At 44.4% G+C, this 13,905-nt stretch overlaps 1 protein-coding gene across 2 annotated transcripts in view; it reads right to left on the bottom strand.

Annotated features, from left to right (window-relative positions):
- The window catches only part of prkd3 (protein kinase D3), a 34,680-nt gene that overhangs the window by 1,590 nt on the left and 19,185 nt on the right, over positions 1 to 13,905 (bottom strand). Inside the window, exons 4-18 of one of the 2 annotated variants that reach the window (XM_044047819.1) lie at positions 12,600 to 12,731; positions 12,333 to 12,490; positions 11,375 to 11,567; positions 10,522 to 10,599; positions 10,217 to 10,403; positions 9,674 to 9,797; positions 9,382 to 9,459; positions 5,181 to 5,457; positions 4,616 to 4,668; positions 4,230 to 4,302; positions 4,046 to 4,152; positions 3,231 to 3,392; positions 1,791 to 1,889; positions 1,442 to 1,709; positions 802 to 887 (exon numbers count right to left, since the gene is read on the bottom strand). In XM_044047819.1, coding sequence (XP_043903754.1) covers positions 802 to 887; positions 1,442 to 1,709; positions 1,791 to 1,889; positions 3,231 to 3,392; positions 4,046 to 4,152; positions 4,230 to 4,302; positions 4,616 to 4,668; positions 5,181 to 5,457; positions 9,382 to 9,459; positions 9,674 to 9,797; positions 10,217 to 10,403; positions 10,522 to 10,599; positions 11,375 to 11,567; positions 12,333 to 12,490; positions 12,600 to 12,731 — 2,075 coding nt within the window. The remainder of the gene's footprint in view (positions 1 to 801; positions 888 to 1,441; positions 1,710 to 1,790; positions 1,890 to 3,230; positions 3,393 to 4,045; positions 4,153 to 4,229; positions 4,303 to 4,615; positions 4,669 to 5,180; positions 5,458 to 9,381; positions 9,460 to 9,673; positions 9,798 to 10,216; positions 10,404 to 10,521; positions 10,600 to 11,374; positions 11,568 to 12,332; positions 12,491 to 12,599; positions 12,732 to 13,905) is intronic. The other variant, XM_044047820.1, reaches the window with a different exon arrangement.

Raw genomic sequence — 13,905 nt, 5'->3', positions numbered from 1 at the left:
CTGGAGCTGAAACAACACTAAATGGATGGACGACTAGATACAAGATTTCCGAATGTTTAAGCTTCTTAAATGTGAGTATTTTCTTCATTTCTTTGCTCCGGATAACAAAGAAATCATTAAAAGTGAATCATTTTGGTTTGAGAACATCAGCATTTCCAGGTTTGACGAACACCGATCAACGTTTATTAAGGTTTTCTGATATTTTATGGACCAAAATGGAAAAAATAATCGACAGATTAATCGATTATGAAAATAACCGTTAGTTGCAGCCCTAATGTTTACATGTAAGCTGTACAGTTGTGTCATTTCTGCCTCCATGTTGGGAGAAAACTGATATTAATGGTATACATTTTCTTTCTGCCATTGTTATCATTTTAAATATTGACAATAATATTGTATTTTCTCATTTTAATTCCTGTTTGGTGACTCTTGTATAAAAATGGTGCCAGTAATGAAAAACAGACAGAGACTGAGTTTTCTCTGCACAGTTTTTGACGCATTTACAGTGAGGTTGAACATGGGATATTAAATATGTATATTGCACTTTTGTGTCATTATAAGAATCTTAAGAAGCGTCACCTACAACCAGCTGTCAATCATTTCATTGTCCACTCATATGTGTCATAGCATCATCTATTTTCCTCCATTTTAAAAAATTGACATAAAAGGAAAATATCTGCTGCTGTTATACATCAAGGTCCTATAGACTTAGAAGAGTCCACTTTGTATATACAGTCTATAACAATGAGTCATTAACTGTGTTCATTTAAAGGTTTAGGGGGAAAAAACAGAATCTGTCACCTGTAACCAGGGATGGCTGAGACATTTGTCCACACTGTACCTCTTCCTCATCTTGACCTGGAGGAGATTGTTGATCAGATCTGTGGCTGTGAAAGAAACAACAGGCAGTAACTGTGTTACTCATCTGATCTTATACAAACAAACTAAAAGGATTTGGTTTTAACACGTTAGCAGCAAAAGGTCACAAAAGGATCACATTAACATCAACAGACATTTCACACTGTACGTGGGAGGGGCTACAGCTCAGGCAGTTGGGGGAGATTTGAAAATGATTCATCTCGACCACAGGCAGACGCGGAGGGAACGGTTCAGACGACCCAGACATGTGGGAGGGGAGGGCAGCGCTGAGGTCACATGTCTGAGTCTCAGTCTGACACACACACACACACACACACACAGGTGTAACAAAGATTACCGCTTTTCTTTTTGTTCATAAAAGTGAACTTTGAATTCAACACATTTCACAAATAATAACATAAGACACTCTATATTGCCTATATCGACACTCTCACACCTACGCTCAATCGAGAGTGTCCAATTTACCTAAAACCACACAGAAAGCAGAAAGTTCCCTTGTTCCAACCGGGGCTCGAACTCTGTGTTCTAAGAAATAATTCAATGAGCAAAAAGACAAAATTACCCTCTGCGGAGATGTCCCTCCAGGGAGTGGGTGGATACATGAAGGCAGCGTTCTTTATCTGGTCGTTGATGTCCTCGTCCTCATTGAAGGGGAACGTCCCGCTCAGGCTGACGTACACGATGACTCCCACCGACCACATGTCTAAGGAGCGGTTGTAGCCTTTGCTGCGCAGCACCTCCGGGGCGAGGTACGCCGGCGTGCCCACCACGGAGCGGCGGAACGACTTCTCGCCGATGATGCGGGCGAAGCCGAAGTCGCACAGCTTCACCTACGATAAAGAAAAAACCATCGGCATCGTCATCATCACGTCCACACAGCAGTGAGGAGAGCACAGCACAAACGTCCTTACCTGAGGAAAGGGCTCTGCAGAGGCCAGCAGTACATTCTCAGGCTTTAAGTCACAGTGAACAATGTTTTTGAAGTGCAGATGTCTCAAGGCCACCAGGATCTGTCGGAAAAAGATTTAGCAACTTAAAGCCAGACGACGACAAGTCTGATGTTGTTTTTCTTTAAACCAGCGTCCAAATGTGTTCATGTATACAATATGTTATATATATATATATATATATATATATATATACAGAGCCATGTTTGTATAATCTGTCCAATAGAAGCCACGGCGCTGCCGCCACATGGAAAAATCACAGCACGCTAATGCTCTTAAGTACTTCCATCTTGACGAGCACCTTCACATCAAGACACACGATCCCCGTCTCATCATCCCATCTATATTCATGAGTACTGGCATGAGCGAGTGCTGCACGCATGTCTGCCCATGGCGCTCTACCAAAACCACAGCACCCCGTCCTGACCCTGGCTCTGACAGAAGCCCTCGCCGCCACATCAGAGCGCGGCCCGCCGCAGCTAATGCAGCTGTTGTTAATGGCTCCGCTCCTGTTCGGGAACCCGGGAGCCACAGAGGCGCGGGGGCCTGCTGCTCCTCTAATCAGCCCCCGAAAGCCACGACGCAAAGCAGGCTGTAATCCCCGGCCAGGGAAGAGGCCGCGATGCCGTGTCGACCGATCCCGTAAACAACCCGAAAACCCTGACAGACACACACACACAAATCTGCTCACCACAAGAATAAACAGGCCCCGGAGCTGGAGCTCAGACTCAGGCTCACAGCGGGCTAACATCCCCCAAAAACAGAGGGTGAAGGGAAACTATAAAGGGAGAAGTCGCTAAATAGAAAAATAAAAAAAACGGGAAGTAAAGAACGATACCATTTAAAAATATATTATTGTGTAACGTTTCATTTGCATTAAAATAACCAGGCCAACCTTTTCCAACATTATTGAAATCGCTGTGAAACGTCAGATGAAGGAAGAAGAGAATGTTGGGTAACAATTAGCCCAGAGTTTCTCCGTCTTTATCAACGTTAGATGTTTTTTCTGCCTGAAGGACAGTGGATCCCGAGGATCAGGAGTGAGAAACGTCGAATTAGCCAGTGTATTGTCTTTTCTTTGTGAATTTAAGCGTGTGTATTCATCACTAGTGCGTCACAACGACTCTCTGCTGTTTGCCGAGCATCCTGCCATCAAAGCTTTGCCCATGAAGCGCATGTGCACATCATCAAAGCTTGATCTTTTATCATTACCTCTTTATTTTATTGAGCTGCAGAGATGATACAATAAGTGGAAAAGGGCAGAACACAAATGTACGTTTATCAGCTTATTTGACCATGATTCCTTCAGAGGGAATAAGGCAACACAGAGTCACGGAGGATTCTGGTGAAAAGTTGGTTAAAAAGTTCACAACATGGCACCAAGAGACGAAGCAATGCACAGACCTGTGTGACGAGGAACTTGGTGATCCGCTCGGGCAGTTTGCTCTTCTCGCTGGACAGGATCATCTCCAGCATGTCGCCGTGCAGCTTCTCCATGACAACAAAGACCCGCTCTGGCGTCTCGAACATGCACTCTAGGTTGACGATACCGGGGTGGTGCAGATTCTGAGGGGACACCAGATGATGAGTCAAGAAAAACTAGCGCTACTGTGGCACGAGGCGTCAGATGTGCTAGTGTGTTTGTCTTAGTTCCGTTCTTGTTTTAGTTTAGGTTTAAAGTCACGTTAAGTTCATGCCACTTTTGGTGTTGGGTTTGATTTTCACTTCCCCTTTTATTTTGGTAAACGTCCATGGCTTCCTGTCGCGTTGTTTCTTCATCTCCCCTAATTCCCTCATGCACTTCACCTGGTGATCCTTACGTAATCACTCGCACCTGCCCTTGATTCCCTCTTCCCTATATAGTGTCCCCAGTCCCTCCGTCATGTGCCATTGTGTTGTTTATGCTTGCAGAGAACACGTCAGAGTCCAAGTCTGTTTTGCCTTTTGCTAAATTAGCTCTAGTGCCAAGTTCTCTTTTGTTTTTTTTTATTCATTTGCTGTGTTATGGTACTGATGATATTTATATGTAAGCCGAAACTACCCCTCAGGAATAATAAAATTACCTTGAACTTTTTGTGGGAGGAGGGGGAATTTACACAAATATTTCTTCCCCAAAAACATGTGGAATTTTAGAAAATCTCTGGTTGTAAAAATAACAATTTTACAACGTGAACAATTTATAGTTTTCTAGGGGTCAGAGTTCATACTTTTTCTCTTACCTGTAATATGGCCACCTCGTTCCTCAGCTGGCTCTCCTGCTTGGTAGGAAACCTCATCTTGTCGATGACTTTGATGGCCACGTCTCTGCCACTCTTTCTGTGTTTGCCTGACATGTAATAGAAATGAATGGTGTAGTGGAATCGATAGCAAATACAAATAGCACGTGGAAAAAGAGAGACTTACCTCCGTACACGATGCCAAACTGGCCCGATCCCAGCACCTCGTCAGAAAAGATTTGGTACACCGAGGCAATGTCCTGCGCAGAGATAAAGTCGTCTGTTACTATTATTACGCTGTCATTTGAAATCAGTATCGCTTACATCACCGTAAATCCTCCAACTTTCGCTCACTGCAGAAGTAAAACAGAAAAATCCCTTCGACAAAGAACACGGCAGCTTCCCCATTCTGTGCGGCTTCCACCGCGGGTTTCAGTGAAAGGCACGGTGTAATATAGTATACTGTCGTTTTCTGATGTCACCACAATAGCTACTTCACAAACACATTGAATGCATGCATGTGCACTGGGCTCTCAATAGAGGGGAGGGGGGGAAAAAGGACGGCCCACTCACCACATTCTCCTGGACCTGGCAGTTGGACACAGAGATGCTGATGGACAACTCCTCTGAAAGAGAACACACATGATGTTGAAGTTACCAGCGCATGAAGCACTTAAGTCAGTCAGTGGTATTGTTTTCCTTCCTTCTTATCGCAGCTGCATGCAATAAGTCACAGGCCCACATAATGAAGCAGTTTATTACACAATAACATCGATCTGAGAGGCCACGTGTGACTGAATGCTGCAAGTATGCACCATGAGAGCAAGTAGCACTAAATATGGTGTGACTTTATTTCATGCTACACACTGAAAGGCCCAAATACATGCTATTAGGACATTTCCGAGCACGACGCACATGTGGATCTTCAATCTATTCGTTTCTACTGTTAGTGCACAGGCTCTGAGAAGTACTCAGAAGTACTTCTGTCCCCGAGTGAGGCTCGCTTTCCTGTCACAGCCGCTGGAGCTCGAGAAACGGATGCTGTCTCGGCCTGTTAACCATTTTAAAAGCAAAGTTGAACTATTTAACGTAAACGTGACAAAATAACATCATCAGAGAGCTGCGATATGTGACTCACTGTGATCTTTGCCCTGTCCAGCAGCACTGGCCACACTGGCCTGGGGCGTGACGGGCATCAGGGCCTGTCTGATGGCTTTCTCCCAGCCCTGGGCGACCTCCATGCCCACACCTGAGGCAGCCAGGGCTGGGCTGTGGTAGTGACTGCCGTTGTTCTCGCCCACGTAGTAGACCATCGTCGCTGTGATGATCTCAAAGCAGTGGAGGTTGCTGCCCTGGGCCAGATGACTGTAGTCTCTGGACTGCTCCACCTGGAGGATCTCGGACAGAGGGATTTCCTGGAGAAAGACGGAATGGGAAATGGGAATTAGTTTTTAATTCTCTCTGAATGTTCCTTTCATTTAATAAACAAGTTCCTGGCAGGAAAAACATTATTTTCATCATCCATTAATCCGTCCATTATTTTCTCGATTAATCGTCAAAAACATCCGTCAAACGTGGAAACGATGATGTTCTCAAATGTCTTTTTTTGTCTACAAACCAACATGATTCACTTTTAATGAATTCAAAGAAATGAAGAAAATACTCACATTTAAGAAGCTTAAACAATCTCGTTTTAATCATGAAAAAAGCTTCAAACCGATTCATCAATTATCAAAATAGATGTCGGTTAATTGAGTAATCGATTAATTGTTTCAGCTCTACAAACATGAATGAAACATGTATAATAGAGCTTGGGATTCCTTTGAAAGAGGTAACCTGAAGAAAACAGGAACATGATAGCACAGTATCTAAGACAACACTTTAACACGCTTCTGGTACCATTTTTATTTTAGTAAGTTGTGAATTTATTATTATAATAATAATAATAATACTATTTTACTTGTATAGTGCTTTTAAAAAGTGCTCAAATACCCACAAAAAAACTTTACACAAATAGGACACTTAAAAACATTAATTTACAATATAAATATAGACACTCACACACACACACAGTTGCCGGGTGCCGATGAGATAATCCAAAGCTCTACTTTCCTCCCTTCCTCTTCTCTCTCTCTCTCTCCCCCTTATGAGCACACTCAGGAGGAACGGTTGTAGCGCACTGACTTTAAAAATCCCCCCCCTTCCCCTTCAAACACGCTGTCAAATCAAAGACAGGGAGGGGAGGGTCAAAAATGAAAAAAAATAAAACACAAAGAATTTCCAGCCAATGGGGGCTCCCGGAGGCACACGCTGTCCCCTCCGCGTGGCTCACCACAGAGTATCAGATGAAGTGCTTGTGGTTAGCGGGGCCAGGTCATGTGAGTGGAGGCCCTGCGGCGGGCCGGAGCGCTCTGGTTTCCTGATTACAAGGCAGGAGCAGCCAGAGGCCCCATCTGAGCATGAGCCGCTGGCGCTACCACGAGCCGCTGAGACGAAAGACACAGGCAGCTACCATTCCTCAACCGGGGGGCAGCGGGTGTGTGCACACAGCGTTTGATTGTGACAGGACTCAATCTGGCAGAGACAGAGAGAGAAGCCCCTTTACCCCCCCCCCACAAAAAGGCTTTCTTCAGAGGAAAAGCCACAAGTACAGGGGTCTCGTCTTCAAACGCGCTGCCGTTATGGCTTCCAAATGGGGGGAAAATGGCTGCCATGCCTGGCAAGCGGGCCACCGCGCGACCACGACTAATCAGATTGGAGGTATAAAGACGAAGGGAAGGACGGTGGCCGCACACTGATGAGCAGCACACGGGAAACTTCAGGGTAATGAAAAAGGAGAGAAATGGAGGAATCTGTGGTTTCTGAGAAGAAGCCGTCTCCGGCACGGGAGGTCATCTCGTCGCACGTTATCTATCTTCCACTCTGAACTTTGCAAACAAGCATGCACATCTCTGAGCGAGCCTTCAATTAGACTCGTGAGGGTCTTAAAACGAAGCCCAGTGCCAAGTGGATCCACATAAAGCCGCCTGTAAACACGCCCTGAGGTAGCCGGTCCCCACTGAGGTTTCCCCTGCGAGGCTTTAGTGGCAGAGTCTGCAGGGTGTGACAGGGTAATTGGGGGAGAAGGGCGAGGTAATTAAGCTTTTCTCTTTTTTCAAGGTTAGTTTCACAACCAGCGTAACAGGGAGATGACAGAAGAATGGGACGACTGCAGACGCTGCTGCTGCTGCTGCTGCTGCTGCTGCTGCTGCTGCTGCTGCTGCTGCTGAACGTGCACAGACTCAAAGGGAAAATCCGTCACATCGCACACACACGTTTTTGTACCGCTCACTTAGAGAGGACACAAAACGCATTCCCTAACTTAACCTTAACCATCACAGCTAAAATGCCTTTACCTAACCTTTAACCAAGTATTAACCTTGAAAAAACCCTTTACAGTTGTGAGGTAAAAGTCCAGGGCCATGACAGATGCATATATACACACTATTTATATATATATATATATATATATATATATATATATATATATATATATATATATATATATATATATATATAGTTATAAGTTTGTGCAGCTATTCTTCTCAGGACACTGCACTAACTTCAAATCTTAACCTTACCTTAAACTAGCTCCTCAGAAATGAGGTTCTGGTCCTGACAAGTTTAGTGTTTAAATAGGTAACAAAGACAATTACACACACACACACACACACACACACACAATCCCACTGCAACTTGACATTGACCACAGTTGGAGGAGGTGTCCCAAAACACACTGAGCAACATGAACAATAAGATGATTACAGACCCATCTCTTCATCTCTTCATCTCACACACACACACACACACACACACACACACACACACACACACGCACGTGCATGTACAAAACCACCAGCACACATGTGGAAGTCTTTACCTAGCAGCCCTGTAGTTCCCTCCCTCCCGTCCTCAGTGTGTAATTACTGTGCTATTAAGCCCCTGTGGCAGTGTAATGACTGACTGTGGAGCTGGCACCGAGTGGGAAGTGTCACACACGCTGCACAACTGATTCCACAAACTGCACTGAAAGCTGTGGTGACACAGAGATACGGTTGTGCAATATGACTGAATAAATAAATAAATAAATTCATAAATTCATAAATAGATCTGTTTATTTTCACTTTCACACGGGGAGATTCCCTGGAGTCTCTCCTCCCAAAAAAGCCCTTCAAATATCCAGTGTGAGCTGATGCACGATGAGGCTAAACATGTGTTCACTTCATGAAGTCTACACAAGAGGCCACGCTGACACTGTGAGGACGGGAAAAAAAAAAAAACCCACAGGGGAACTTTGAGTGATCGGCGGTAGTTTACAGTTGCTGTTCAACAACCACGCAGGAATCCACTGCTTACACTTCATTTACACGCGTCACATGATATTTAAATGTGAATCTGAAAACAAAGAAAACAAAGAAACATCCCCCCCACATGATGACTTCACGGTCAATATTTTAGATGTTTCGATTATAGGGACGTGGCAAAGTGTCCGGTCTGTTTCGCTTCGTGATGATGATGATGTTTGATAATAACACTTAAACACCCACACATGGACTTTATGACTTGCATTAGCACACACACACACACACACACACACATGCCACTGCACATTTTCTCCTACTCTGTACATCTTGTATTCTATTAACATTAGGGACGCTACCACTTTTATGTGTCTGATATCGATACAGATATCACAAACTCCAGATATTAGTCTGATACTTCATTGATGAACAATGAAGCAGTTCACCCTTTCACAACTAACCCTACAAATGTCAACCTGGACCTTTGTTTTGCTTATTTTAACCAGAGAGAATGTCCTGTAACTTTAAGTGCTTCTGTCTGGCAGTTACTTACAATTCACTGCATATTAAAATACTGTTTGAACAATTTCAATATGAAATGAATTATTTTGAAAAACACTGCAGTTGTACACGAACATGTGTTCAATTTGAACAGTATAAAACATACAATAAGTCTCTCAGTGTTTCTTTGTCTCTCAATGTGCAAAAAACAGGCCGGAAAAATGGAAACGATGTACAGGTGTTTCTCCAAATTTTCCAAAAAAGCGACAAAAAAATCAAAAAAACAAAAGACAACACACTGGCAGCAACCATGTGAAAAGTTTGGCTTATGTACGAACCCGACTCAACATACTTTTCAAACATTTAAATGTGGAAATGTTACGTATTAATGTATTAATGTTGCTGTATTTTTGGTCCTAAGTACCGTCACGGTTCATTTGATGCAAAGAATACGACATTAACCCAAGAACAAGGCGGCGATGAGAGTTTCACGCTTACTTTGTAGAACTTGGCTCCAGTGTCGTTCTGGAAGAGACTCAGACTCTTGCTGTCCAGCCTCCAATAATGTCTCTTGCGCTGTTAAATGTTGGGGAAACAAACAACCGACGTTAGTCTGAATGGCAAAATATCACCAACAGTGCAGAAGTCTAATGTTTTAGTTTTTCAGGCAAAATACCTTCTGTGCTGAATTCAACACATGCGAACTGGAGTTTCCCCCAGCACATAGGCAAGAGCTCAGTCCATTTCAGACTGGGCTCCTCTGTTGAGCCTTTGGGGTTATCAGTCTTACCAGGTTGTCCCTGCTCGTATAGTGTACCATCCAGCCCTCCTTCACGAGAGTGGAGCTCCGCCTCTTGGTGTGCTTGATGGACTGGACCACCCGCATGAGAGGGATGTTGCTGCTGGTGGACGGACTAGACGCAGGCACAAAGAAAGATATGTATTTATATTTAATCAAGAAAGGTTTTGGACAAGTATATAATACACATTTTTATTTTATTTTCTAAGCAGCCAGCGTTTCGTGACATATTTCTGTCCTGTGTGTACACGGTAACACTCCTGCAAACACAAACCCACTGCTGGTGCAGAATAAATACAGGTTTCGGTCAGTGGTGGGTTTAAGACACAACCACAAAAGTCCCCGCTTTGAATTAGTAAGGTGACCTTTGCTTACATGTCTTCCGCCGTCATTGTATACCTGACCTAATACCAAAACTAATAAAATATAAAAACAGAACAAGGCTACAGCGCCACCTACAGAACCTTACACGTCATCACCAACAAAAATCCTGACACACGTCAAAGTGAAAGACATAATTATTCGTCTTCATACCTAATCGCCTTGATGGGTTCTTCATCTTTCTCTCTGTCCAAAAAAGGAGAGTCCATGTCAAAAATCCTCTCTTCTGGTGTCGACGGCTCCTCTGAGTCGTCCAGTCCTCTGCCGCCGTCCATATCGTTGCTGTCCACCTCCATCGTGTCCATGGTGGTGTCTGAATCTGGGCCTGGACTGGCCGGCTCTGTGCAGGTGTACGTTAAATATGCAGAGCTCATGAAATCACAAATGCAAAAAAGATGAATAAATTAAATAAATAAATAATAACTGTCAATTTGGAATGAGTTCGTAGTGGAACTGACCTCCGTTGAAGTCCACCTCACCGAGACAATCCCTCGGTACCTTTGACGCACATCGCTTGTGGCAGTTGAATCTGCAATCTAACAAAAGACAGGGGACGATTTATGAATATAAATATATATATATGTTCTAAAATGGATCAAATAAAAATCTATATTAAATTTATGATGTGTTCTTAAACTAAAGTGTAGTGTGTATTTATTTTAAAAGACAAAAAATATATATTATGGTAATTAAACCTCTGTAATAACTCAGATAGACTTAAATTAAATTGTTAATTTATGAAATTGTCCAACTGAATTTAAATCCAAGCTCTCCATTCCAAGTGTAAAATAAAGTTCACAGATTATTTTTGCATGTTTGAAGTTATTCAAGACGAAAACATTGAACTTCAGCAATGGAAGAAGTGGGCGGGTTTTTTACGCTCCGGTGTGGAACCTCTATCGCCCCCTGTAGACTTAAAAATATCAAAACCCTGCCAAAAACACACTCTCCTCCCGACCCGTCCTCACTCTCTCTCTCTCACACACAGCTCTTTGCCTTATGCTGCGCAAGACATTCTTTATTTCTCTCTGCGGTACATTAAGACTTCATCCAGGAAATTTGGAGCTGCATGGTGCAGGAACAGCAGCGGCTGCGATCGACACATTCAGGCACATATCTGACTTCTCAGGTTTGTGAGCTTAATTTTTAAACTAAGTTGGCATTTTGTACTCTATATTGCACATTTCTATACCCTGTGTATATACTATATGTTTAAACAGAGTAATGGGGAAAAAAAGCCGCCAAAATGCTCTGTGTTCTACGGGGTAAATTAGGTGATTACAACTTTAAGAAGACATTTTTCTGCCCTACCTTTACACTGCATGCCCTGGCGAAAAAGACCCTTGAGCAGACGCTTGCAGTACTGGCAGATCGTGGGCCGAGTGTAGGTGTGAATGGCAAAGGTGTGCGGCACCTTAACTCGTCCCAGCACCATCTTCTCCATCCAGATAGGCCGACCGCTCCACGACAGGATCCGCTTCCCTGCCTCCTGATGAGACCTCTGCTGTGGGGGAGAGTGGGAGGATAGAGGAGGAAGAGGAGAAGACGGATTGATGTTAAAGTTGATTAAAAAACATGAGCCTGACTGGAATGAAAATGAGAAATGAAGTCCTCAAAGGGAGTATTCAAATGACAGGGACAGCCAGAGTGAATGATGACATGGCAGCAGAAGAAGAGAAAGAAGTCAGTGGAAAAGGGGAAAAGGAATCTGTCACACTGAGTTAGCGCGAGTCTGCGTAGCATTCTCAATCCCGGTGGTCGACACAATGTTATTAGATTTGTCATTTTTTCACCACATATGTGAATTTACTCCCGTTCTCGTATGAATAAACGGAGCAGCCTGGAAGCTCCCGACAGGAATGGAAAAGGAAGCCGCTCTCATTCTTTCTTTCTTTTTTTTTTGCCCAGACGTGAGCGGTGGACTTGTAATGTCGTTAGCATATAATTATATTTTCTGACGACCTTTTGCGGGGACATAGACGAGAGGAGAATAATCTCTCATGTGTGGGTTTATGCAAAAAGACCTCGGTGAGGATTCTGCCGTTGACCTCTGTAAAGCTCAATTAAATTTCCTGATTCAGTGGTGATCTGTGACAGGGCCCCGGGGATGGGATGCCTCACATTCTTGGCAAGTTCACGTCTGATTAAGGTCCATTTGCGTAAAATAAAATCGTCGCACTCCTGACCTCTTTATTCAGAGGATGATACTATCTTTCCAATGTGTGTAGGTGTAATACAGCACGTCACACCTCCACCAATCAGGGCTCACCTCTTCCAGGACGACCACGGCATTCTCGGCAGGCACCGGCCGCGGGACGGAGAGAGACGGCGCCGGCAGCGAGACGTTGGACAGCCGCCGCTTCCTGACACCAGTGCAGTTGTTTGGGATCTTAAAGGCACAGCGCTTGTGGTAGTTCAGCCCGCATCCTTACAACAAACACAGATGACAACAGTCATCAGAGGGCAGAGATGTTGTTCATCCGTGTGGGCAAGACAAAAAAGACAAAAAGTGTGTGTATGTGTGTGTGCGTCGAACCTTCACATTTGAGGCCCTGCCGCACCAGACCCCACAGCATCTCCCCGCAGTAATCGCAGAAGGTGGGGGCCTTGTAGGAGTGAACGAAAAGGGCATGAGGTCGGATCTGGAAGTCTTCAACCGTGGCTTGAGCTGAAAACAACACACGAGAGCAACAATGTACCGTGTATCTGGCAACTGCTCAGAAGAGGAAACAACCAGGCGACCAGTGCTGTACCCACACTGCTGCACTAGAGGGCGTCACGTCTTCAGTGGCAACACTTCAACTCCGTCATCGCTTGGATAAAGAGTTACAAGGGGGCGGGCGGGCACCCAGACGACACCAGAGCAAAGCAGCGTGATCCCGTTCTATCAATCCATCTTTGTTATCGTGCACACATACAGAACTGTGACTGCGTCTCTGTGTTTCTCTCTCTTTCTGAGTTTCTCTGCCGTTTATTTCAAACAGACTCACTGAGCTCATGGCTGGAAGCGAGTCATGGCTGTGAATCATCAAAGAAGATGAGTCAGCATGTGTGTGTGTGTGTGTGTGTCAGAGGCAGCTACAGCACAGTGCAATCATTTGACCAGCGACCACAGAGGGGGAATGGTTAATCTTATACTCAGGTTAACCTGTGTGGTTGTGGTGGTTATGTCACGTGTGTGTGTGTGTGTGTGTGTGTGTGACTCCTCTGAAGCACGACATTCTCAGCTGGTGTCGCTGCGATGAGACGCACAACTTTGCACAACAAATATGACTGAGTTTTGCTCCACACGCTTCATTTAAAACAAAGAGGAAAAACATGCTCAAAAAGGGGTGAAAAAAACAAACAAACAATTAAGATTCAGAGGCAATAAAACACAGAAAAATGCATCACAGACGGTTACACTAAACCAATCGGATCTGCTCATTTGACGTTTCCACAGATGACTCTTAAAGTCTATAATCACTGCGATGATATTCTGATCATCCGAGAGAACTTTTTTGTCCACTTGAAACGAACGCGGTGGCTGGGCGGGGCCGACGAGCTGCTTCTTAGCAGTCGCAGTGTTACGTAATCATGCTGGTTGTGCTTATTAGCGTCAAACAATGGCAAACATAAACTTTCCATGTGGAGAAAAACAAGTTTGCCATATGAAAAAATGACAGACAGAAAGTATTATAAAACATCAGGTTCACAGCAGGGGGGGATAAGGAGCTTGTGAATGGGTGGGAACTTCAGGGAGTGGAAAAGGCCAAGCCTCGAACCTCATGGGCCGAGATGGCCGGTGCCGCGTCCACTGCGTCCCAGTGTGTTTACACTCCCCGGGTCGACTACAATCACTT

The sequence above is a fragment of the Solea senegalensis genome, linkage group LG16 (genome assembly GCF_019176455.1).
Source record: "Solea senegalensis isolate Sse05_10M linkage group LG16, IFAPA_SoseM_1, whole genome shotgun sequence".
NCBI classification, from domain to species: domain Eukaryota; kingdom Metazoa; phylum Chordata; class Actinopteri; order Pleuronectiformes; family Soleidae; genus Solea; species Solea senegalensis.
Note: the sequence above shows the minus strand (reverse complement) of the source record. Positions and strands in the feature narration are given on the sequence as shown.